We start from the raw sequence: 22,668 nt of genomic DNA on the forward strand, positions 1-22,668 counted from the left end.
GGATGGGAGGAGCCAGAGGCATGGAGGGGGAGGAGTCAGTGCATGCAAAAGTGATGCTATCCTATTCTGGGATGTGAAGGATGATGAGGGATAAACATGCAGAAACTTCAGTGAACTCAAATCTCAAAGGCCTGTGCCTCGTGTGGCTGTGTAACCTATCAGTGTTCAACTCAAAAGGCACTCAATCCAAATATCTATTACATGCAGTATGTATTTGCTAGTATCAAGTGCATTAAGAGATATTTGAAGACAGTAATTCTCTTCTCATTTAAAAGAAATTGTGCCTTTTCTGTTAATTTTACTTTGTGTGGTTTTTGTAAATAATTAAATTACAATGGTACTCTATCAGCAAATAGTAAAGAAGTGTTCAGACATTTTGTAAACGTGACTTTAAAATACTAAAATGTACTATACTAAAATACTAAAATCTGCTGTAAAGCAATAAATGTGTGATGAACTTAATAGATCAACATTTAATATTTTGAAATTCTATTGTTTATGTAGCTGGTTCCATCAACATGAAAAGGTCTCATAATAAATTCATCAAATATTTCCATTTTCAATGTGTCTCAAAACGGAAAAACAAAATACTAAAAATAGAAAGCTTCAATAAAACTATTGGATTACTATTTGATAGTAAAGTGACACAAAGACTTTATTTACCACATAAAACAAATCTATTTAACAACATACAGTATGGCATACATTCAATGGAAAACACTTGAATTCGAAAGCTGACAGATCTCGCTGCTATTCATGACTGTGGCAGACAGAACAGGATGGTAACTTGAAAAACCAGTAACAAAAACCTTTATTCATCATTCTAAGAAACATTTTATTACATGCTTTTGTAAAATTGATTATAAAATAAATATGATATTTTTACCTATTACTTCCAGAATCTGATGTGTGAATGACTGACATTTCAAGCATTCTGTTTGAACTAAAAATGCATTTAGCAGTTTTGGTCAGATGTAAAATATTAATGTATAACACACATATTTGCAGTGAAAACAGTTGACATTATTAAGATGGAATTCCAGGATTCTCAGAAGTCTTTAAAGTTTCACAACAGTATCATTGGTTATCTTTGTAAGTGCACTGTTACTTGTTGAATAGATGTTGAGAAAATCAAATCAGCACATTTGTGGCCCATTAAGACATTTTACATTCTTCTTTCCCCTTGCCCTTCCCTTTCTTGGCACTTTTCTTAGACTCCTTTCTATCATCTTCCTTCCCGTTCCCTGCTATTGGTTTTTCAACTTCCTGCTCTCTTGATATGTTTGGTTCCTGGTCTTCTTGTGGAATGTAACTATTCTTCTCCTGTTCTACATTTTTTGTCTCTATTTCTGAGGGACGATCAGCTCCTTCATTGTGCCTCAGTTCTTCTGATCCTTGCTCATGTTCCTCAACTGTACATTCTTTACGTTCAGATGTATCATGCTGTTGTTGATTAGGTTCAATGTCTTTCTGGTCAACTTGACTGTCCTCTGTTAAACAAGCGTCTACCTCTGTTGTTGTTTGTCCATCATCCATTTGGTTCTTTGGTTCCAGAGGTTCACTGCCTTTTTTAGTCTGGTCTTCTTGCACACTTTCTTTTGACAGAGTAACTTCTTTATTTGGTTTATCTTGACATTGTTGTTTCAAAGGGTCTTCTGATGATGCTTCCAGATCCATTTCATCAAAATCAAATGACTCTCCTTCATCTTCCTCCTCATCTTCTCCCTTCTGCTCTGGAGAAACTGTAACTGACTCAACCAAAATGCCTTCATCCTCTCCAGACAGCTGCGTGTCATTCATAACTTGATCTTGAACTGGTCCTTCCTTCTCTTCTTCCACTCCTTTCTCGACCAGAATATCTCTGTTCTCTCCAGGTGGTTGTGTATCAAGCATAATTTGACCTTGGACTGATTCTTCCTTCTCATCCCCCTCATCTTTTTTTAGCAGAATGTCTTCATCCTTCCCAGTCGTTTGTGTTTCAAGCATAACCTGATCTTGGGCTGATTCTTCCTTCTCATCCTCCTTACCCTTTTTCAGCAGAATTTCTTCACCCTTTTCAGTCGGTTGTGTTTCAAGCATAACCTGATCTTGGACTAATTCTTCCTTCTCATCCTCCTTACCCTTTTCCGACAGAATTTCTTCATCCTTTTCAGTCGGTTGTGTTACAAGCATAACCTGATCTTGAACTGATCTCTCATTCTCATCCTCCTCGACATTTTCCACCAGAATAGCCTTATTCTCCACAGAAAGTTCATCAAGCATAACATGACCTTGAACTGATCCTTCCTCTTCATCCTCCTTAGTTTTTCCCACCAGAATATCTTCATTCTCCCCAGGTGGTTGCGTTTCAACCATAACCTGATCTTGGACTGATCCTTCCTTTATATCCTCATCACCTTTCTTCAGCAGAATATCTTCATCCTTTCCAGTTGGTTGCGTTTTAACCATAACCTCATCTCGGACTGATGTTTTCTTGCCATCCTCCTCACCTTTTCCCACCATAATATCCTTATCCTCAGGCAGTGTTTCAAGCATAACCTGACCTTGACATGATGTTTTGTTCTCATCCTCACCTTTTTCTAACTTGGATTCATGGTGGGAGTCTCCTAACTCTATTGATTCCTGATCTGCCTCCTTCTCTCCAGTATATTGAACCTCAGGTAGAAGCTCACCATGCAATGATCTTCCTTCCTCACCTTCACACTTTTCTAAAACTGGAACCTGAGATTCAGTTACAGCAGTGACTATATTATTGTCTCCACTGAATACTTCTCTGCTAGGCATTATAAGAGCTTCTTCAACCAATTCAGCTTGATCTGTCTGTGTCTTACTCTCTTTCTGCTCCACTTCAATAGTATTTTGAAGAATGTTTTCTAACTCTTGATCAGTGGGCATTGTTGATTGTTCCTGGATTAGCTTTTCACATTCTACCTTCTCTATAACAGATGAAGAGGGATGACATTTTGAAGCTGACTCATCATGATCTCCAGGGAAAGTTGTCTCTCCTGGATCAATAATTTGAATCCTTGGCTCCTCTTCTACTCCACCACTGTCCACATGGCTCTTCCCTTCCTTGTTATCCACCGACAAAGACTTCTCAATATTATCAGAAATACTGATGGACTCGAGATTTTCCACACACCTGTCAACAGCATCCATGGACTTATCAGAAAGTTCATGAGACAGTAAAGCTTCTTTGTCTGAAGAAATCTCTTGAGCAAGATTTTCTGAATCTTTAGTTTGGTCATCAATAACTTCTGTTAGGTTAGAGATACTGTTGCCAGTTGTAGATTCAGGACAATCGGTTTTGGGGTTAGAAGTTTCTCCTGAATCAACCACATCTGTGATTACTCGAAACTGATCTCTAGCATCATCTGCAGGTACTGTATTCATGCTTATTATTTCATCACGGTCTGTTTCAATGTTTCTTGTACTGTCATGTGAATCAGTTGAGACTTCTGTATGCACTGCAGTAGATGCGTCATTCCCTAGTTGCTCTTCATGGCTTCCCTCTGGATCACTTTCCAGTTTTTGGTCTGGATTATCCTCATTTAAAATCTTTTCACTTGTATCACATATCTTTGTTTCACTCTCCTGCTTATCATTTTGTTTCTGTTTCTGTTTGCCCTTCTTTTTCTTTCTCCTTTTTTTATTTGAAGCACTGCCACCTTGAGTCTGTGGAGCTTTTTCAGTTTGAGATGATTCAGCAGGTTTCTCCACAGGCTTGCTTACTGACTCACTTGGTTGATTTTCATCAAGTACTGGACCAGAGACTGAAGTTTCTATTTCAATTATCTCACTATGCTTGGCACATATAGTGATCTCTTGTTGATTTTCTTCCACAGGTTCATCGGTATGAACCTCACACTCTGATTCCACAGTATTATTCCTTGAATCTTCCAATACAAGCTGTTCTGCTTTGATCTCAACCATAGGTGTGGTTGTAGTGACCTCATCATTATCAACAGAACTTGGAGGTTCTTCAGGTTTGTTATCAGAGTGCTGCTCTACACCCTGGTTCACTTCATCCCTAAGGTCTCCATTGTCATTTGTTTCTAAAGATGTAGAAATCAACGAGTCATGATTCTCTTGCACCTCCTCATCCAAATCTTTTTGGTCTTTACAGATCTTCAACTGTTGAGTGCCTGGGAGATGATTGAGGTGTCAGTTGTTAAGGCCAAAAGAAATGTGTTTCTAGTTGCCAAGTAGATAAGATGTTTAAAGCAAGAAGTAGAGAAGAGGGAAGGAAAAGCAATAATAAAAGACTCCAAGCCAAAGCTCTTAAACCCACAAAAATCATCAGTAAAGGACTGCCCAAAGAAAACCAGATAGATCCCCAGGTAAAGTGCCCCGCACACCATTTTGTAACAACATAACCTGAAGAACATAACCGATTCTAACCAATGTGGACAGAAATCAAAGTCATCTGGATGATTTATGCAGCTATATGTCTGATGTTGTGTGTGAAGATGTTGTGTGCAGATTCATGAAACAGATATAACCTTAAAATGTTGTGCCATTAAATTGACATTCAAAAAGATGAGATTTAAAGCACCCATTTGACTAATGAGAAATGGAAAGTTGTCTATAAATAAAAAAATGTATATAAAAAAGTGGGTTTGTGAAAACAGGGAAACAGTGAAGTGCAAGAAAAGTTGATGTGTATCTGCATTTGGAGCAGGCTGACAGAAGCATGTTTGGTTAGATTTGGCTTGAGCTCCAAAGATGAGAAGGCAGGGTAGCAATGTTAAAGAAATCTTAGCATGCAATGAAAAAAATCAGCTTACCTAGTACACTACTGCCCTCTCGAATCTCAGCAGACGATGTTTGAGAATTCTGGTCGCCCTCTCCCACTTCTTCACCTGTTTCTCCATTGGTGGTTAGATCAGGTCCAAGAACAATACCATGTTTCTGGACAGAGTAAATTAATGTATGTTTACTACTAAGTGTAGTTTAGAAAATGGTAAAGCTAGATTTACACAGTGGATGGAGCACATTATGTCTGACATTTTGTCAGATTTGTGGATACACTGATATTCTATTGACATACAGTTCATTTCGTAATAAAATTATAATCTTATAATCATATAATATAAAATATATTTATGTTTCTTTTATGTTAAATTAAATTGTTTTTATAAGTTATGTCAACTCTTGAATTGGAAGGTTGAATTGAATTATATTTTGGACATTAGTTATCAAATTAAAAAAAAGCTAAACTGGGATTCTATCTACACACAAAAAAAACTAAGCATCAAAATTACACATATTGTAATATTTTTTGTTCTTTTAGTAAATGTTTATGTGCAGAAAAGAAATGCCCTACGGTTAGAAGTTTTCACCACACAGATACCTTTAAAATATCTTTGAGCTGAACGACCTCATCTCTGAGTTCGTCTCTCTCATTGCGAATGGCATCAGAAAATTCCTTCTGCCTCTCTAATGCCTGAACAGCACCAGAGAGGATTTGGCAAGAAAGTAAGACAGAAAGAGGGTGAAAGTAATGAAAATATCAATAAAGCAGGCAACAAGATAGACTGCAGCAAGGAGTACTACGACCAACTATAAAACAAATGAAAATACTAACTTAATTTAACAATAGAAATAAAAAATAAACTGGGGTTACAAATATTCAGGGATCATACCCCAATTTTTTTATTCTTCCATTCAATAGTTTCCTGAAGGTCAGAAACCTCTCTAACAAAGCCGTCCTGCTTCATTCGTAACTGACGGATTTCCTACAGAGACATATTATGCATGAAGGATCAAAGATGATCAGAAGGAAGAATGGACATTAAAGAAGCAGATGATCAGATAAGCCAAGTATTTTAAAAAGACAAAGCTTGAGGAGAGAGAGATTTAAACTACGATCACAACACTACTCACAGTTAGCAGTTCTTCACTTTGTTTCAACGTCTCTTTTAATTCACTGAACTGAAACTGCAGTATACTATGTGCATGCTTCTCTCGTTCAAGGTCCTAAAAGACAAAAAAATTTTTTGTTTCAATGTAAATTATTATAAAGCATAATCATTATTTATTACTTTGTTTACCATTTTCTTACAATCATGCTAAGTTAAATAAAAGACTCTTGATGGTAAAACTTTTTTATTGTCATTATTTGATGTATAATATGTAATAAATACAATATGTACAGACCTTACTCTTCTCCTCAAGCTCACGACGTGTTTCAGAGAGCATTTCCTCCAGTTCCATTAAAGAGTCTTTTAAAGTGTCCACTTCATATATCAGATTGGTTTTCTCATTGTCTAGCTGTGCATTGGATACCATGGCCTTCCGATACTTATCTTCCACTTGCGACAAGGTATCCTTAAAAAGGTTAAAAACACAAAGCTGCACAGATACCCCACACAACATATTTGTTTGACTTTTAGAATTTTAAAATAGTGTAATGGACAGAAATGTGTAACAGTATGTTGTGTAAAGTCAAAGATGGAGGCCAGGCAAAGAAAAATCAGACTATAGGCTTTTGAAGCATAGCAGCAGACACATGCAAGACAGGATAAAAACCAGAGAAGCACGAAGAGAAACAAGCATCATCTCTCATCTTCTTCCCTGGTCACTTTATGTTAGGCCAACCACGCAAATGTTGTTTTATTAAGTAATTAAATAGCACAAATGATGCACTGCTGTTATTAGAATTTAATCAATATTTGACTGGGCTGGCAAGGATCTTGCCGGGAAAATGCTGGTACTGCCTCAAACACATGTATACCTTCATCTCTTTGAGGTTCTGCATGTGCTTCGCCTCCACATCTTGAATTTGATCCTTAAGCTCATGGATCTCCTGAATAAAAGGCATGAAGAATGAAGATGAGGAGCAAGGATGAAGTACGCAGTGGAGGATGAGCAACGAAAGGGTTGAGAAAGCGAGACTGATGATGTGAATTACAGTAAAATATAATGGCGAGGACGTAGAAAGAAAGCATCAGAGATACTGTAGGCTATCCAGTCCTAAGGTTCCTGGAGATTTTTGGAGTCTTTTGTCTCATCTAACACTCAAACATATTTGTTATAATTTCAGCTTTGTTTGATTATTTTCTGCTAAAGGAATCTCCAGGAACAGAACAGAGGACAAAATGACAGAAAATAAAAGTGTATTAAGGTGTGTGTGTGCAGTATATTGAGTATCAATTATTATAATGACTATACTATACAGTAAGTCAACACAAAAATCACAAATGATATAGATTATGCATTAAGGTGAATGAAAACAAAAACGTACATATTAGCTGCTTAAATCTGGGAGGTAAACAAGACAAAGGCATAAACAAACACCTTGATTTCCCGTATAGAGGCTTCTGTGTCTGCAGTGATGGTTGTATCTCCACTTCCTCTCCGTGAGGACGTCCCACCCAGAGAGGTAAGAGTGGTGCCAGATATCGTGGATGCTCGCGAAGAGCCCTAAATTTTTTTTAAATTCATTTTACTATGAAACACTATTAAAAATCATCTTTAAGGAAATCTTTAAATAAATAAACAAACCTTTTCCAAGTAGTCACGGTCTATCCGGTCATCAGTCTGTAAAATAAAAATTATACAAAAATAAATGTATTTTCCTCACAGGTTTCCTACCATTATTGCAGTCTCTTACAGTATCTATACTGATTCATGCATTTCACTGAAAACAAGCTTTCAATACAAAAAATCAGTTGGAAAAAAATGATCTGTTAAGCGTAAATTAATTCATTTTCAAACACAAATAAATGGTAGTATTTGGTTTTGAATGGTGATAAATACAAATAGCAGGCAAGTCAATTTTGATATCTAAAAATAAACCTTGTTAAAATAGACAAAATCTGCCACATCACACCATGCATAAAAAATTAAAATTAAAAAATGCAAATTTCCAATAAACATCATGGCCCTCAGTGGTTTGCTGAATCCAATGATTTTTTTAATCTCCAGACTGAAAGACGCAGGATGCATTCAAAAATAAATAAAGGCATCATCACACATAATCAAAGCAGACCATCACTACATTCAATTCAACATGCTACTTGTATATAAAGATATACAAGTTTTAAACTCCGTGCCTCAACAGTGCATCAGCCACCACAGATCACATGAACCAAAGGATCCCCGGCATGAATCTCATACCATAGACAGTCTTCCATTAACATCCGGCAGGTCAGGGATAATGACATGGTCAAGATCTCTAGAAAGACCACTGATACTACCGCTGCGTATATAACTAGCCACTGAACTGCTGCAGTCCTCCTAAAAACCACCAGAGGGCACCATTAATAAAATTCAAGGATATAAGAAATATTTCAGCTGTTTATCAACAGTTGGTTTCTCATGCACCCTGATGAGGAATGTGCACAAACAAATACACACACATTATCTCAGTTGACATTTTTTCAGTATAATTCTGTACTAAGGTAAGCAAGTTTTAATTTTATCCAGGCTGGTAACAAACACTTATTCAATAGAAACATCAACAATCCATTACACACAACACAAGCACCACATTTGTGGGACATTTAACGCAGTAACCCAGTGAATATAAACAAAGATGCCTGGAGAGGAAATTTAATCTTTGTTAGCAAACAACTTGGTTTGTCAATGACACCGAAGGTGCTCACCACAGGGCTGCCGCACGCAGAATTTGCCCTGGATGAGGTCCTAGAGCTTGAACCTCTGTATTCAGATGACTAGAAGAAGATAAACAGACGCACACACACAATAATGAAAATGTGAAGAATCAGAAAACTACAGGGTGCGTAAAGAAATATACAGTGGAACTAAAAGTGAAAGTAGGACAGAGAAGGGAATGCAGATTTGCTTCATGCTATCAGTGTTCATCTAAAAAAAGTTCAAAACATACAACTGACAGCACTCAGACCCATCCATTTAAAATGACATGGTCCATTACACAAATAATAAACCATGCCAAGCATCACAAGTTCAACACATACAAAAAGCTTCTGAGCACCTCTCGGTTAGTTTTATCTCTCGATCTATCTAATTCACACACGCAAACACAAATTCAACTCCACTGCTTGTTAAAGTGGGTTGTCAGGAATTCTCTCAATACACACACTGTTAACACAACTTATATGCAATGACTACAACTACAGGCATTATTCCTGCTCTTCTTGATGCTCAACTTGTAAATCACCACACTACAACCGTCAAGGGTTAACTCCTTATAAACTGATAAACTAACACCTTAAATGCACTGTCGTAAGTCACTTAGGAAAAAAGCACCTGTCGAATACATTAATGTTTAGAGAATTGTGACCCTGTCTGTGAAATCCAGGCTAAACTCTCATGATCCAATACTGAGATTTGGGGCATCATATTTACTTAAACTTTCACATGGCCTAAAGGGGGTCGCACACCGGACAAGAAGCAGCGTACCGCGTCACATCTAGGACAACTCGGAGGTATCTTACACCGGAAGTGCACATTAAATAGTGCAAGCTTTATCAGAGAGCGTTTACTTAAAAATGCAAAGTATACGTTAGCAGCCAATGTTAATCGTAATTGATTTGGGACAAATATGATGTTATGTAATGTTAAACTATGTGAGTGGCACGACAGGGATTTGAGCAACTTCCTGAGTCGTACCTGTCGGTGCGGGTGTGCGTATACTCATTGAAAACAATGTGTTACATTTTTAAAGAAAGGCAGGCCATGTCCGGTGTGCGACCCCTTTTAGTCAATATTTTATATATCATGTTATATTTTCACAGAATGTTCTTTATAATTTTATAGGATGATTTTATCACAAAATTTGACTTTAGCTGGATTTTCACAGACTGTGTTACAATTTACTCATGACGAGGACAAATACCATTAGAAATTAATCTTGAAGACAGCTCACAACGGTTAGTGGTTAAGGAACAGAACACACATATATGATATGAGTTCTGCATGCACATTTACAGTTTTGCTTTAGCATTTGTGTATTTTCTTACAGTACGAGCAACGGAGCGCCGAGAGCCGCTGTAGAGACTGTCCTCATATACAGAGCCCTGATAGAGGTAAAGCACAAAAATACATAAACAGACAAATCTCACACAGATCTGACCCCTTACTGCTGTGAGAGTGAGCATGCATACTCTTTCTGAAGTTTCACTTCTCTATTTTAAGTGCACAGTGCATTAGTCTACACCTGCATTTCATCACACCCAGCCAGGATGGAGAGAAAAGAGCTAAAGCTAGTTAAATAGGGTGGAGTGTGTCATTTCAGATCAAATACATCCCAGTTAATACTTCCATTAATAGTTATACGTGAGTCATTGGTATGCTGTCTGAAACATCTTATAAAACATTATGTGGCGCTATCAAAACATTGCTCTGTTTGAGCATGTAGGAAACCTGTTTGCAAAAATGTTTACACAGAAATGGCACGCTTCCCTTTTAAAGACTAAATTCAAAGCCAAACACAAGCAATTATCTCTGTGTTCAGGTGTTTGTAGACTGTAGATGACCCTAGATGGCCTTCTGTGGCAGAGAGAAGTGAGGTGTTAACAGTGGAAAAATCTGTGTACATAGGTTCATGTATTGTACAGGAAGTGTTGAGTAGCAGAGCATAATATGAGGAGCAGCACAAACCCTGTGCTTCCTGCTGTGCAGCAGACGGAGCTAACCATGAAAAAATGACATAGACACATGTAAGGATCCTAATCAAATACAGAGAAAATAGTCTAACGTAGACAGCTGATGTCACGGGAACAAATAGAAAGTTACACTGAAAAGGGATAGAGAGGGATGGAAAGGTCAAGAAGAGGAGCAGTGGATTAAGATGACAGACCTGATAGCCATTGTAGGAGAGGCCTTGATGTTTAGAGGAATAACTACTGCTGCTGTATGGTTCAGAATTGTAGAGACTCTAGAATGATGGGAAATAATGTGCAAGTGAATGATTAGCTAAATGAAAAAGACGATGAGGCCTGACTGAACTGGGTGCTATCCTTGCATTTCAGCTTAAGCCAGACATCAACCTTTTTATGGTTATGGTTAAAATAACCATGGGTTAATTCATTTAATGCTTCACACTGGATTAGTAATTTACACAGTATACTGTACTTTGGTGCAATATGGGGTTAGCAGTCTCTGGGGTAAGGATATTCTTAAAAGTCATCCATTCAGCATGCACAAAACCACACATTTTCTAACCAGTTATTTACATCCACTTTTCTAGATGTTATCCCTGTTAAAAAACAAACCAAACTTAAGTTGTTTTGCTGGTCTCTGATGGTTTCCCAGTATGTCTAAGCTTGTGTTTTGCTGGTCAGCCAGTTGGCCTCCCACCCTGACCAGCTGACAAGTGACACTTTAAAGTTGTCATGAAATTCAAATAAAAAATGTTAATATTGTGGTTAGGGATGGGTGATAACCAGTATATATGATAAACGAGAAGAAATTAGTCAACCGGTAGGGATTTTGGACTGAATCGAGGTTACGCGCCCACGTCACGTTTCTGTGCGTGTTCACGAAAGCTTAACTATTGTACACGCATTTAAGCACCGCAGTTTAACCAAGTGATTTTAAGCCATTAAAACAGAAACAACAGTGCTATATGCACGCGCTGTTTTGTGTGAGAGGAGCGCACAAGTCGCGCATCAACTGCTCTTAAAGGATAATGCCGGTATTTAACACTTTGAGTCTCATTTCTGGTTTGTTTTGGATGAACTACAGTGATGGACAAAGCAATTTTGACAATGGGTCGTTTCTTGACTTTTTGACTCGTTTAGAAGCGTCTCTTGACTGCTTCAGAATCATTCTGACAGAATGGAAGTCAATGACCATGCACAAACATGTCATTAAAACAACACTTAACGTTCATTTTCAAAACTGTGCTACTCACCGAGTGGTTCGTGATGTTCGTTGATGATTAAAAACAAGTTGTGTAGCGAAATACAGTTTCTGTTGTGTTTTATTTGGCATTTTGTAAAATTCCATTGACTTCTCTTGGAAGACTCATGGCTCGCTGATATATCACTCCGCCGCCGGGAAACAGAAAAGGGTCTGTTTACATGTGGTTGTAGTTTTTTCGCTCCGTTTCTCTCAGAATAAATTTTTCCCATATTTGATGGCTCAGTGACCAGCTTTAGGTTTGAAGCTGAGCTTGATTGTGACTGTATACGCTAGACACCGAGCGTACTTGTATGGCAAAGTGGTTGTCGCCAACAAGTGGTCGGGAGTGTGCTAACGCTTCAGACTCAAATATAGAGTGGAATTATATACGCCGTTGTGAGGTATCTGAAAAAATAGTTCCACTATAGCAAATAACACGGATTGAAATCATACATTGCGCCAAAATATATGTTTTTAATCATCAACAAACACCACGAACCACTCGGTGAGCAGTACAGTTTTGAAAATGAACGTTAAGTGTTGTTTTAATGACATGTTTGTGCATGGTCATTGACTTCCATTCTGAAGCAGTCAAGAGACGCTTCTAAACAAGTCAAAAAGTCAAGACACGACCCATTGTCAAAATTTCTGTGTCCATCACTGTAGTTCATCCAAAACAAACCAGAAATGAGACTTAAAGTGTTAAATACCGGAATTATCCTTTAAGCTCTTGAGCATTTTTGCAGCTTTATTTGCCTTAAATACATATATGTGTCAAAATAGGAAACACACGTGTAACAGTAGATTGGATCCGGACATTGGACTTAAAGGGGAAGTTACCTAATTTTCCTCCTGTCTGTCACTCATGTTTTTGTGAATATCTCTCACTGCTCTTGATTAAATCACTTTTCTACCTTAAAATAAGATATATAAACGTACATCATTCTTTCATCAATGACCGTTTATATTTCAATGAGCTTGAATTTAGTTTGTTTTCATCTTCTTTTTTATGAATGTATAAGTTTTTTTGTGAGAATAACGAAAATTCTATGGCATTAAATATTTTAATAACATAAAAACCTTATTAAAAGATTAAAAAAAAAACTCTACTGTGATACATATCAATATCATGATATAAAATGAATCCTATCGTGAAATAACATTTTGGTCATATCACCCACAATTGTGGTATACTTTTTACTATTTACTTAGTTTCTTTCTTTTTTTTTATTAATTTGCCCTCATAATCTTTAACTAACCTATTCAGACCCTGTGTCCACTGGAATGTTTTGTGGTTCAAGCCAATAAAAATACCGATCAACCAATCAAAACAAGGCACACTGAATAAACGCCTGAAAATCCGGTCTGAAGGGGTTAAAAACACTAATCTTCTCCCCTCCTCGAAACGATCTCTCTTGACAGGGAATGACTCGGGGGCAGGGCCTGGGAAAAGATCGCAGTGAGTAGCATTAAACGACATGACCAACTTCCAACGATCCAATCAGTTCTGCATACAAACTACTACTGTGCGCAGATTGATTTGCTATGACATTCACGTTAGCAAAAGGAAAGCAATACTTTCAGTTTGATACGCCAATCAATCTGCGCGGTGCCACATGAAGTCAAACACATATATGGTTTCTGTGGCAGCAAAAGCAGAAATTGAGGATAACCCGGACATTACATCACTGACAAGCAACCCTATGTAGAGGGGGAACATTTAAAAAAAAAGCAAATTCTTTGGATTCAAAGATTGTTCAAAACATTTAAGATAGCAAAGCCTAACCAATTTAGACCAGCAAAACATCCCTCTCACCGAGCACAAATCTATCATGCGTTGTCAGAGATGGTGTCAACCGACTACTCATGTTAGCTGTATTTTTATGTTAATTGCATTAAACTATCTAAACAGGCAGGCGAATTCAGGCTGTGAAATAGAACCAAGGCTGAGACCCACCGACTGCAGATCAAGTCTCGAGGAGCGAGACCTTTTGCTCTCATCACTGAGTCTGGAGTTCTGTGTACAAATACACAGTAGACCTGAACATCAGTTAATCACACTTTTTTTACAACAAGCAAGCTGACAGAGTAGTTAATAATCAAACCCTAACATCAACACATATTTGAGCCACTAACCCGACTAGATAATGGGCTGAGATCATCATCATAGCCGTTGCTCTGTGGAAAGTATAACAAATCAGGATTGATATTGCTTTGTCTTTTTATAAACTCATGGATGTGACATGCATATTTTGCCATAAACATACAGTCTTGGAAGAATGTTTCTTCTTTTTCTTAGACTTTTTCTGTGAATGAGAGGTGGATGCGGCCTGGGAAAGCTGGAGCGGATGGTGGGAAAAGGAAATACGATTAAAACCACAGAATTCACTGCTCGGTACCTCACAGTTGTGACATGCAGATCAAGCATCAGACACTTCAACAGCACAACAAATGTTTTACTGACACCTTTTGTTTGTTAAAAAAAAACTTCATAGTCTTGATGAAACACTTCAAAGCATTTAAATGCCGCATCAGAAATTAAAGTTTGTACATTATTATGTTAAGTTGCAACACACCACATTGCAAAATAAGGAAGTCCTGTAGACTCAGTTAGTAACAGTATGTGCTCATCTTGCTTTAACAGGAACCTGAAAGTATTAAGACAACATTCTTTTGTGGCTGAAGCAACATTTCCCACCGTGAGATTCTTACCCCGCCATAAGCACCAGGAGCATCCAAGTCCAACTGCCCAGACAAACAAGACCAACATCAGCTTAAGTATCATTTTGGACCATTTTATGACCACAAAATCCAACAACATAGTGAGCACACACAAATAGACCCATGACCTACAAAAGCCAGCTCCATCACTGCTAAAACTGCATGATGGATACAGTACAAACTTTAACCTTTTTATGACCTAGATGCTCTGATACTGACCCGCATGCTGCTCCTGCTCCCCACTGACATCCGTTCTTCATCATCTGACACCTTGATAGATGGAAAAAGGAGTAAAATTAGTAATAGCCCATAGTTAACAAGAGTTTGAGATATAAAACACCCAAATGTGTGCTTATTATTGTTGGGCACCCACAACCAAAACTTGGCTTGTCTTTCTGGTGATCACAATAAAGACTTGTGTATAGTATATCAGAGCAAAAGCAGAGAAAAACACCAATTAAAGAATATTTGAGGGTTAAAAAGAAATGGTGAAGGAACAGTGAGATACAAACCGAAGCATGTCTCCGTGAGAGGCGTGTATACCGTTCACTGTCCTCCTATAAAGAGGAAAAGAAGAGGAGAGAAGAGACAGGAAAACAGGAAAGAAGAATATAAGAGAGGAGAGGTACAGTAATGTATGCAAAGCAGCATGCAAATCATAAGACACAGACACAAAACTTGAAATAATTTCCAATATCCAAACTTATTTGTCCACACTGATTAGTTTCAAGCAATGCAATATACAGTATAAAAATCTACAACAGGCACACATTAACCAAACAACAGATTATTTAATCTGTTTTCATAAATAATCAGCAATTTGGAAATTAGCCATGTGAGGTGAGTTATCATGGATATGGTTCTGTTTGAAGACATGCAACCCTGTGCTGATATCCTACATGCATCCTGCATTGCAATGTATCCCTATCAGGTAAATGCAAGATACGTCATGCACAGAATCTCAACTGAATCCCAATATACCATCCACTGCTCAATGTCCCCAAATTTGTTGTCCAGGTTATCCAGCCCATAGTATTTCTAAAAAAAGAGAAATGTAGCAGGAACCAGGAGAGAAAACAGCAGGGAGGATCAGATTGCAGAAAGAAAAAACGAATCTAAAGAAATTATTTTATTAGACCAGATTGTGTAAAATATAAAATAATATGGGTCAATAAACAAGTCCCTATAAAGTAAATCTTGAAAATTGTTTCTAAACACATTATAAATGTTAGAAATGTATTGCTGAAACACGCCAAAAAGACTATAAACTATGTTGTAGTGAATTAAAGAGTTACGGTATTGGGCGAAAGCGTTGACGCTTCTCATTCACTTTTAATGGGTGACGTCATCCATTGCCGAACTGAATTGTGGATCTGTCGGCGCCGCGTCAGTGCCGTTGCTCGCGGCAGAAGTTGAACATTTCTCAACTTTTCAAGCGGCAACGCATGCATCAGCCAATCAGATCGCCTTATGCAAATAACCTAGGCAGAGCCAGCCAATTACGTTTATGGAAGACCGGAGCATAGGTTGCGGCTACTGTGAATGGCTGTTGGCCATGCTTCAAAAAAACGTTAACGCTTTCGCCCCGTGTGAATGTACCGTTGAACAGCTTTTTACCCGTTTCTGTGTTCAGGATTATTTGGGCACTTGAGCCACCACGCATGGCCCCGCACCTAACACAATCACAAGCATCCATTCAGGTTGTAGCAGTATTTGATAGTTGAGAAAGACGACAGCTTTCCCGTGAGTGGGCATGGTTTCAGCGTTGACAGGGGACACGCCCCCAGCATTTGAGAGCGGAGAATGCTGCCTAATTTTCAAATTTTTGATAACTTACTTTATTTACTTGGCGTTTTATCCATCATTCAAATTTGGTTGGGTGGTTAATAACACATTTTTCCTTGTTGTCACAAACTCAGAATACATTTAATATCTATCTTTACAGGGACTTTAAATTAATCCAGTTTTGTAAAAACACCTGTGCTTATAATGGCAATAGCTTTGTCCCAATTCAAAGGCTGGGTATTCCAAAGGATGCCTTTCAAGAATGACGGCTTCATAGCAGCGCGAATGAAGGCTAGTAAGACCGTCCCAATTTAAAGGCTGCTTAAAATGCAGCCTCAAAATAAGTGCAAATGAAAAATCAAAAATCACAAATGATAGAATAAATAGATCCTTCAAAGCCTTGGCTATCCCGAGATTCATTGCATGCCTATAACGGCTGAATGTAATGTTTTAGTATCATGAAATATGTTTTGTATTAACATTACTTCTGCAATAATGTATATACTTTGCACTTACTTTTGTATGTTTCTAAGGCTGGTTAATCTGATAAACTCTTATTCATTTTAAAAAGTCAGAAACATCTCTGTTGTGTCCCGTTGACAGGCAGGGTGAGAGGAACAGCAGGTGCCAAAACTATGGATCCGCCACAGGCTGGACCGTCGATTTTTATTCGCTTTGCGTGTGTCCTTTAAGGATCATTATATATAGGTCATTATTTGTCACATAAAAAAAACCTGGGATGAAACTTCAGAAATCCCCCTTAACAAAAAGGCTTCTTCAAAAAATTTGAGTTATAAGAATACAATTACTGGAACTTGAACTGGAATTGTACATCCTTTTTTGTCATTGACCCACATATTTATAATGAAATAGGTATTGCAAAGCTAGACCATCATTATAATGAGCACATAATTATAAAAAAGCAGCAACAACAGGAAAAAAAATGAACAGGCAAGGTAGAGAGGAAAGATGCCCTACCTTCTGCACCTGATAAATCTACATCACAGGAAGCCAGCAAAAGAGGATCAGATAGACATATAGACCACCAACCATGAAGAGAAGAGGAGAAAGAGGAGAGGATATTGATTATTTGCCACTACAGAGCCAAGCACACAGGTGAAAGATTTTGTAGGCATAAAGGCAATGAAAAAGGATGGGGAAAGCCATTAAAGTTTTAGAAACCAGGTAAATCAGTAGGGCTGTAACAATTAATCGTGCAAATGCGCGTTTTCTCAATAAATGAATTTTAATGAATTACAGTGAAATTTTGTCACATCCAAAAGCAATTGTGCGCTCTCTTGCAGAAACTCCAATTGTGCCACAAAAGAAGTACCAATACAAACACTATTCCAGGAAATGTCTATTTATATCGCTGTTCTTCAAATAGTAAATTTTTTGACAATAAAGAATATTTTTATTTCGTTTTCAGTTTTTAATGGAACACACAATTTATCGTTACAGCCCTATAGATTAGTACAGTAGATGTTACCTGGTCCTACAGGTAGACAAGGCTCAAATATGAAGGAAGCAACATCGCCGTAGTTCACATACTAATACTCGACTAAGAGTATATTTATGAAGGTCATTTGGACATTACCAACAACAGTATCAATAGCATCACAAACAAGACCAATAATTATACAGGAACTTTATACCCACAAGTTTAAAAAAAACTAATCTGAATTCCCATGCAGTAGCAAGTGATCAGATATCTCCAGTACAGACACTTGGGAATACCCAGAGTTTGTTAGAGAGGTCATATGACCTGGATAACAAGATTCTTTCCATGGATGTTTAAGGTTGTGACTTTGCAGGTGACCACACCATCTGCTACTGTAGCACTAGTACAGTAGAGGTGCATTTTTATTAATACCTAATTATATTTTTATATTAAATTTAAACATGAAGAGTTGTTAAAATGGGCATATTGACGAACCGATAAAATCTCACCTAACTTGTTTTCTTATGTGTTTCAATTTCGATAAAACAAAATCTTTTCTTCCTACAAGTTCTCTTTAAGCACTTTACATATTACTATACATCTGCTCCAGCTTCATTTGCCAACATGTATGCATGATCCCCATTCACAACAGATGAACCTCCAATCAGCAAATCAGTTTCCAAATATGAACTTAATGTGGGCATCCACCACCTTAATGCTTGCATTTACAAGCACATCTCCACATACGCTTAATAACCTGACATATGTAACAAAATTCAGTGTGACAAAAATTTAAACGTTTTGTCTTATGTAAACCAAGATGGCTTGCTTGTTGTTTAAACAAGCTGTTATTGATAGTTATCAGCATACTGTTATGTATGCAAGCACACTTATCATTCATTAGTTTGTGTACTGTAGGTCTCTCTGTACCCTCCAGGAACTAGTCTAAGAGCTTTGATGTTATTATAAAACTGTATTTTATAACAAATGACAAAATTTTAATAATGAAAACAACAGCACTTCATAACTGCATTATGAAGACAAAGTTAAGCAAAATATAGCATGGCATTAAAGTCATATCATTAGCAATTAGCGTACAAAAACAGATGTTCAGATCATTTGATTCATCTAACATATTTAAATTATAGACCCATTAAACCTGTAATTGCACATTTGTCCAATGCTTTTCCAGTGAATTTAAGCTCACCTTTCGCAGCAGAGGGGTCCGGGGACGGCCACTGAGAGCCTCCCTTGCCCCTTTACCCGTAAGTCGCCTGAAAGCCGTCCTGGCAGTCTTACTGCTTTTCTATCTACCTGAGGTCTAATGAAGGCGAAAGCATTTGAAATCCAATCCAGGTAGCCTCCATGTGATTCATCTTTACAAAGTGAAAGCTTCTGTCAGATTTAAAGTGATTCCAGTGAACTAAAGCTACACTTGAACCATCCAAGATATGTAAAACATCCAGATAAAAAACACAAGCTTGTAATACATTACGGCACGGTTAGTCTTGACTCTGTGTCCAGCTAGTGAAAGGGAACGGAGTAGTTCATTCGCTGCGGGTTCGAAAGAAAGCTTATAATCTACTTTAAGACTTGGCTAGAGTTTCAAAGCCACAAACCACACACACACACCCTTAACGTTCTCACACACCTCCTGATCAGACTGGGCTTAACTCTGAATGTTAGTTAATCCCTCGAGTGTGACCTGGGCATAAGAGATTACATAAGTTTTGTTGCGTCTGTCTCCGGTATTGAGATTTCCATTGATCATTAAGTGAGCCACTGTTCAAGTAGATGAAGATAGCAATGCTTTGGTCTCCAAGTATCTATAGTAAAGGAATCTACAATCTTTATTTGCTGAGCGACACCTTACTGCTCCATTTACTGTGTGCAGTCAGCTGTAACAAATAAGCATCAGGTGTCATAGAGCCTTAACAGCAATTACACATCATTTACAATTTAGAGACCAGAGAAGTGCATATACAGGATCGAAACCAAACCGAAACCTTCTTTAAAAAGCCAGCTCTCTTTTAGATGAAGAATGTTCAACAAGGCAAATGTTTAACCATTGTAATAACAAAGACTGACTAAATAAATGAACGGGTCAAAAGTGAGTGTATAAAGTTGAGAATGACTAATTAAACTATGCCAAAATAAGGGGTAAAGTACAGAATCAATATAAATCAATATAAACAAGCAGATAGAAACAGTACTTCTTTTTAACTAATTTGCGCCGAAACAGAGTGCTACAGAGGCTTAGATATTAAGTTTTGGTAGATGTTGACAATTCTTAATATTTTATCTGAAAACCCTCAGGAGATAAGGGTATTTATCCTAGAATAACATAGGTCTTATAGGCGTTTTAGGAGTAAATGGGTTAATTAATGCAACTCTATGCTTAACTTTTTACAGAACTGTGAACCAAGCACGACAATTTCTCTTGTTTAAATGGAACACATAATGAAAATCTGACTATTTTCATGTTTAAGTGCTATAATTGTGTCCCCTGTGCTTCTATCAACCTAGAAAATGTGAAAAAGATCAACTCAGTAACTTAGTTTTGGTAAACCATTCTCTGCAAGCATGTGGAAAAATAGGTTGGCTCCCCTTGTGATGCAAGAAGGGGATAATGCCACCCACTAATATGCAATATCCAACAACGCCATTATTGGAGAGATCAACTTATTTGCATTTAAAAAGGACACACCAAAAACGGCACATTTTTGCACACCTACAAAGTGGCAAATTTAACATGTTATAATAAATGATCTATATGGTATTTTGAGCTAAAACTTCACATATGTACTCTGTGGACACGTACTGTATTTTACATCTTAAAAAGTCTTGTGAAATGCCCCCTTTAATAAAAAGAGGTTCTCTAACCATGCTTGGTAAATGTCCAGAAGCAGGGTTGGAGATCCCTGCCCTAAAGTCTTTGAACCTGCACCCTGTAATACGTCTGACTATTGGCCAGGGGCTGAAGCTCTGATCCTATGTGAGAGTTCAAATGGGCACTTAAAGGTCTTAACCTGACCTGTTATTAACTGACCCCAATTCCCTATTAACCAGCCAAAACATCAGTCATGATGATTCGGGTTGAAAACAGATTAAACATAATGGGCTGGCAGAGTTACACAGAGTCCACAATACTCTAAATATTTCATCAAAATAATTAATAAAGAATATAATTTCCTCTGGCAGAACTTCAAAGCCAAATCAGTTTAACTTGTCAACATCTTAAGTCACCAGATTAATGTTTTGTGCATCACACCTAAAGGGTACATAGACCAGTCCCTAAAATATTAAAATAATAATGAATTTAATGTAAGGGTATACAGCTCAGCACTCTCTCATTCATCCTCAAGTGTTCCACTATGAAGGTTATACTTCTGAGATGCTTTAATGCTTAAACTTTGCCTCCTAAGAGTTAGTGTGTGATTATCACACCAGTAAAAAAAAGACATCCGCTGTACCATAGAGAATGGGGTTAAGCAGGTAAATACTTGAGGAAGGGCTGTAATTTCAATGAGCTAAACTTCTTCATACCTCAGTCTTACAAGATAAGTCATGTTTCATTGGTGCGCACAATACAATTTTCAGGCACAAATAAAAATACATTTTCTTGTGTGGTTTACAAAGAGTTTTTTCATTAAAGTTCCAGAGGATAATCTGAATGCGTGTGTGTGTGTGTGTGTGTGTTTCTTCACCTCTTTCTGTTGTCTTTCCAGTTCTTTCATTCTTATCTCACGCGCTTCTGCACGCGCCGCCCTCTTAGCTGCCAAACGGGCTTCGGCCTGCAGGGGGAAGTGAAGGTAAAGAGAGGCAGAAAGGAAAATCATTAAACTATAGCAATGAGACCAAACATAATATAGTGAATGCAAAAGTATTGATAGTAAACTTAAGAATAAAAATAAACACAAATACACAGATATTTTATTTTTACTGTATGTAATGAAAAAATAGGTTCCAAGCTTTCCAATTTTGTTTTTCAAAAGCAAAAAGTAGCACTCCACTAAACTCTTTCTTTATTTCATTTTCTAAATCCAACAGGATCTACACAGGAAATACCGTGGCACGTGGGTGCAATTGCATAGTTCTGTTACAACATGTGTAAATCCCTGTCATAACAAGTATGTTTTGTAATTGTATACTCTTATGCCTGCACACGTTACAAGTGTATTTGTGTTTACATGAGTGTATTTAGTTTCAGCACTGACAACGTTTATACATGTGTGTGATTTTAGTCCATCACACTACAAAAAACTCCTTTTAAGGAAAAGACTCCCAGAAAGGACAAGGGGGAGGGAGGGGGAGAACGAGAGAGAGAGAGAGAGAGAGAGAGAGAGAGAGAGAGAGAGAGAGAGAGAGCCAAGCACACTTCCTTCCTGTATATGACGGCAACATGTGGTGACAGCCAAAAAAAAACCTCAAGCACAGTACTTCCTCAGAGAGACCCTCCCAAAGTGATGTTTGCATCTTAACTCCACCCACTCTTCTTTTCATTCCCATACTACAAGAACTCCACACCAAAGCTATAAGTAATGTTCACAGGGCTTCGATCCAATCCCACCATTATTCTAAAAATGCATAAATGAGTCCTTCCTTTTGTATGGTTTAACATTTAATAGGGACTTCTATTATAGTCTTTCTGTAAGTATAAAATATGGGGTGGTTTCCTGGACACGGATTAGCTTAAGTCAAGACTAGGCCTTATTTTAATTAGGAAATATAACTAGTTTTAACAAACATGCCTTATTAAAAAAAAAAACTGATGTATCTTAAGATATGTCAGTGCAAGTTTTTTTTTTTCAGTTTGGACAGCTCTTAAATTTATTTTAGTCTTGGACTAGTCTAATACTAAATCTTTAAGTATTTTAACTCTCAGATAC

The 22,668-nt window shown here is 37.5% G+C and overlaps 1 protein-coding gene across 28 annotated transcripts in view; it reads right to left on the reverse strand.

The window, feature by feature from the left end:
- Positions 1–22,668, reverse strand: part of lrrfip1a (leucine rich repeat (in FLII) interacting protein 1a) — a 40,128-nt gene that overhangs the window by 2,766 nt on the left and 14,694 nt on the right. For 2 of the 28 annotated variants that reach the window (XM_065292561.2, XM_065292562.2), the window contains exons 2-23: positions 21,487–21,573; positions 17,317–17,334; positions 15,535–15,591; positions 15,066–15,110; positions 14,773–14,823; positions 14,545–14,577; positions 14,100–14,171; positions 13,969–14,010; positions 13,790–13,849; positions 10,787–10,864; positions 9,948–10,004; positions 8,610–8,678; positions 8,122–8,241; positions 7,507–7,542; positions 7,300–7,425; positions 6,737–6,808; positions 6,160–6,330; positions 5,887–5,979; positions 5,646–5,738; positions 5,354–5,446; positions 4,788–4,911; positions 630–4,145 (exon numbers count right to left, since the gene is read on the reverse strand). In XM_065292561.2, the coding sequence (XP_065148633.2) occupies positions 1,156–4,145; positions 4,788–4,911; positions 5,354–5,446; positions 5,646–5,738; positions 5,887–5,979; positions 6,160–6,330; positions 6,737–6,808; positions 7,300–7,425; positions 7,507–7,542; positions 8,122–8,241; positions 8,610–8,678; positions 9,948–10,004; positions 10,787–10,864; positions 13,790–13,849; positions 13,969–14,010; positions 14,100–14,171; positions 14,545–14,577; positions 14,773–14,823; positions 15,066–15,110; positions 15,535–15,591; positions 17,317–17,334; positions 21,487–21,573 (4,587 nt within the window). In that variant the 3' untranslated portion in view covers positions 630–1,155. Of the gene's footprint in view, positions 1–629; positions 4,146–4,787; positions 4,912–5,353; positions 5,447–5,645; positions 5,739–5,886; positions 5,980–6,159; positions 6,331–6,736; positions 6,809–7,299; positions 7,426–7,506; positions 7,543–8,121; positions 8,242–8,609; positions 8,679–9,947; positions 10,391–10,786; positions 10,865–13,789; positions 13,850–13,968; positions 14,011–14,099; positions 14,172–14,544; positions 14,578–14,772; positions 14,824–15,065; positions 15,111–15,534; positions 15,592–17,316; positions 17,335–18,986; positions 19,365–21,486; positions 21,574–22,668 lie in introns of those variants that run through there. The other 26 variants (XM_065292570.2, XM_065292571.2, XM_065292590.2 and 23 more) reach the window with 25 other exon arrangements.

This window comes from Paramisgurnus dabryanus, chromosome 15, assembly GCF_030506205.2.
Source record: "Paramisgurnus dabryanus chromosome 15, PD_genome_1.1, whole genome shotgun sequence".
In the NCBI taxonomy this organism is placed as follows: Eukaryota; Metazoa; Chordata; class Actinopteri; order Cypriniformes; family Cobitidae; genus Paramisgurnus; species Paramisgurnus dabryanus.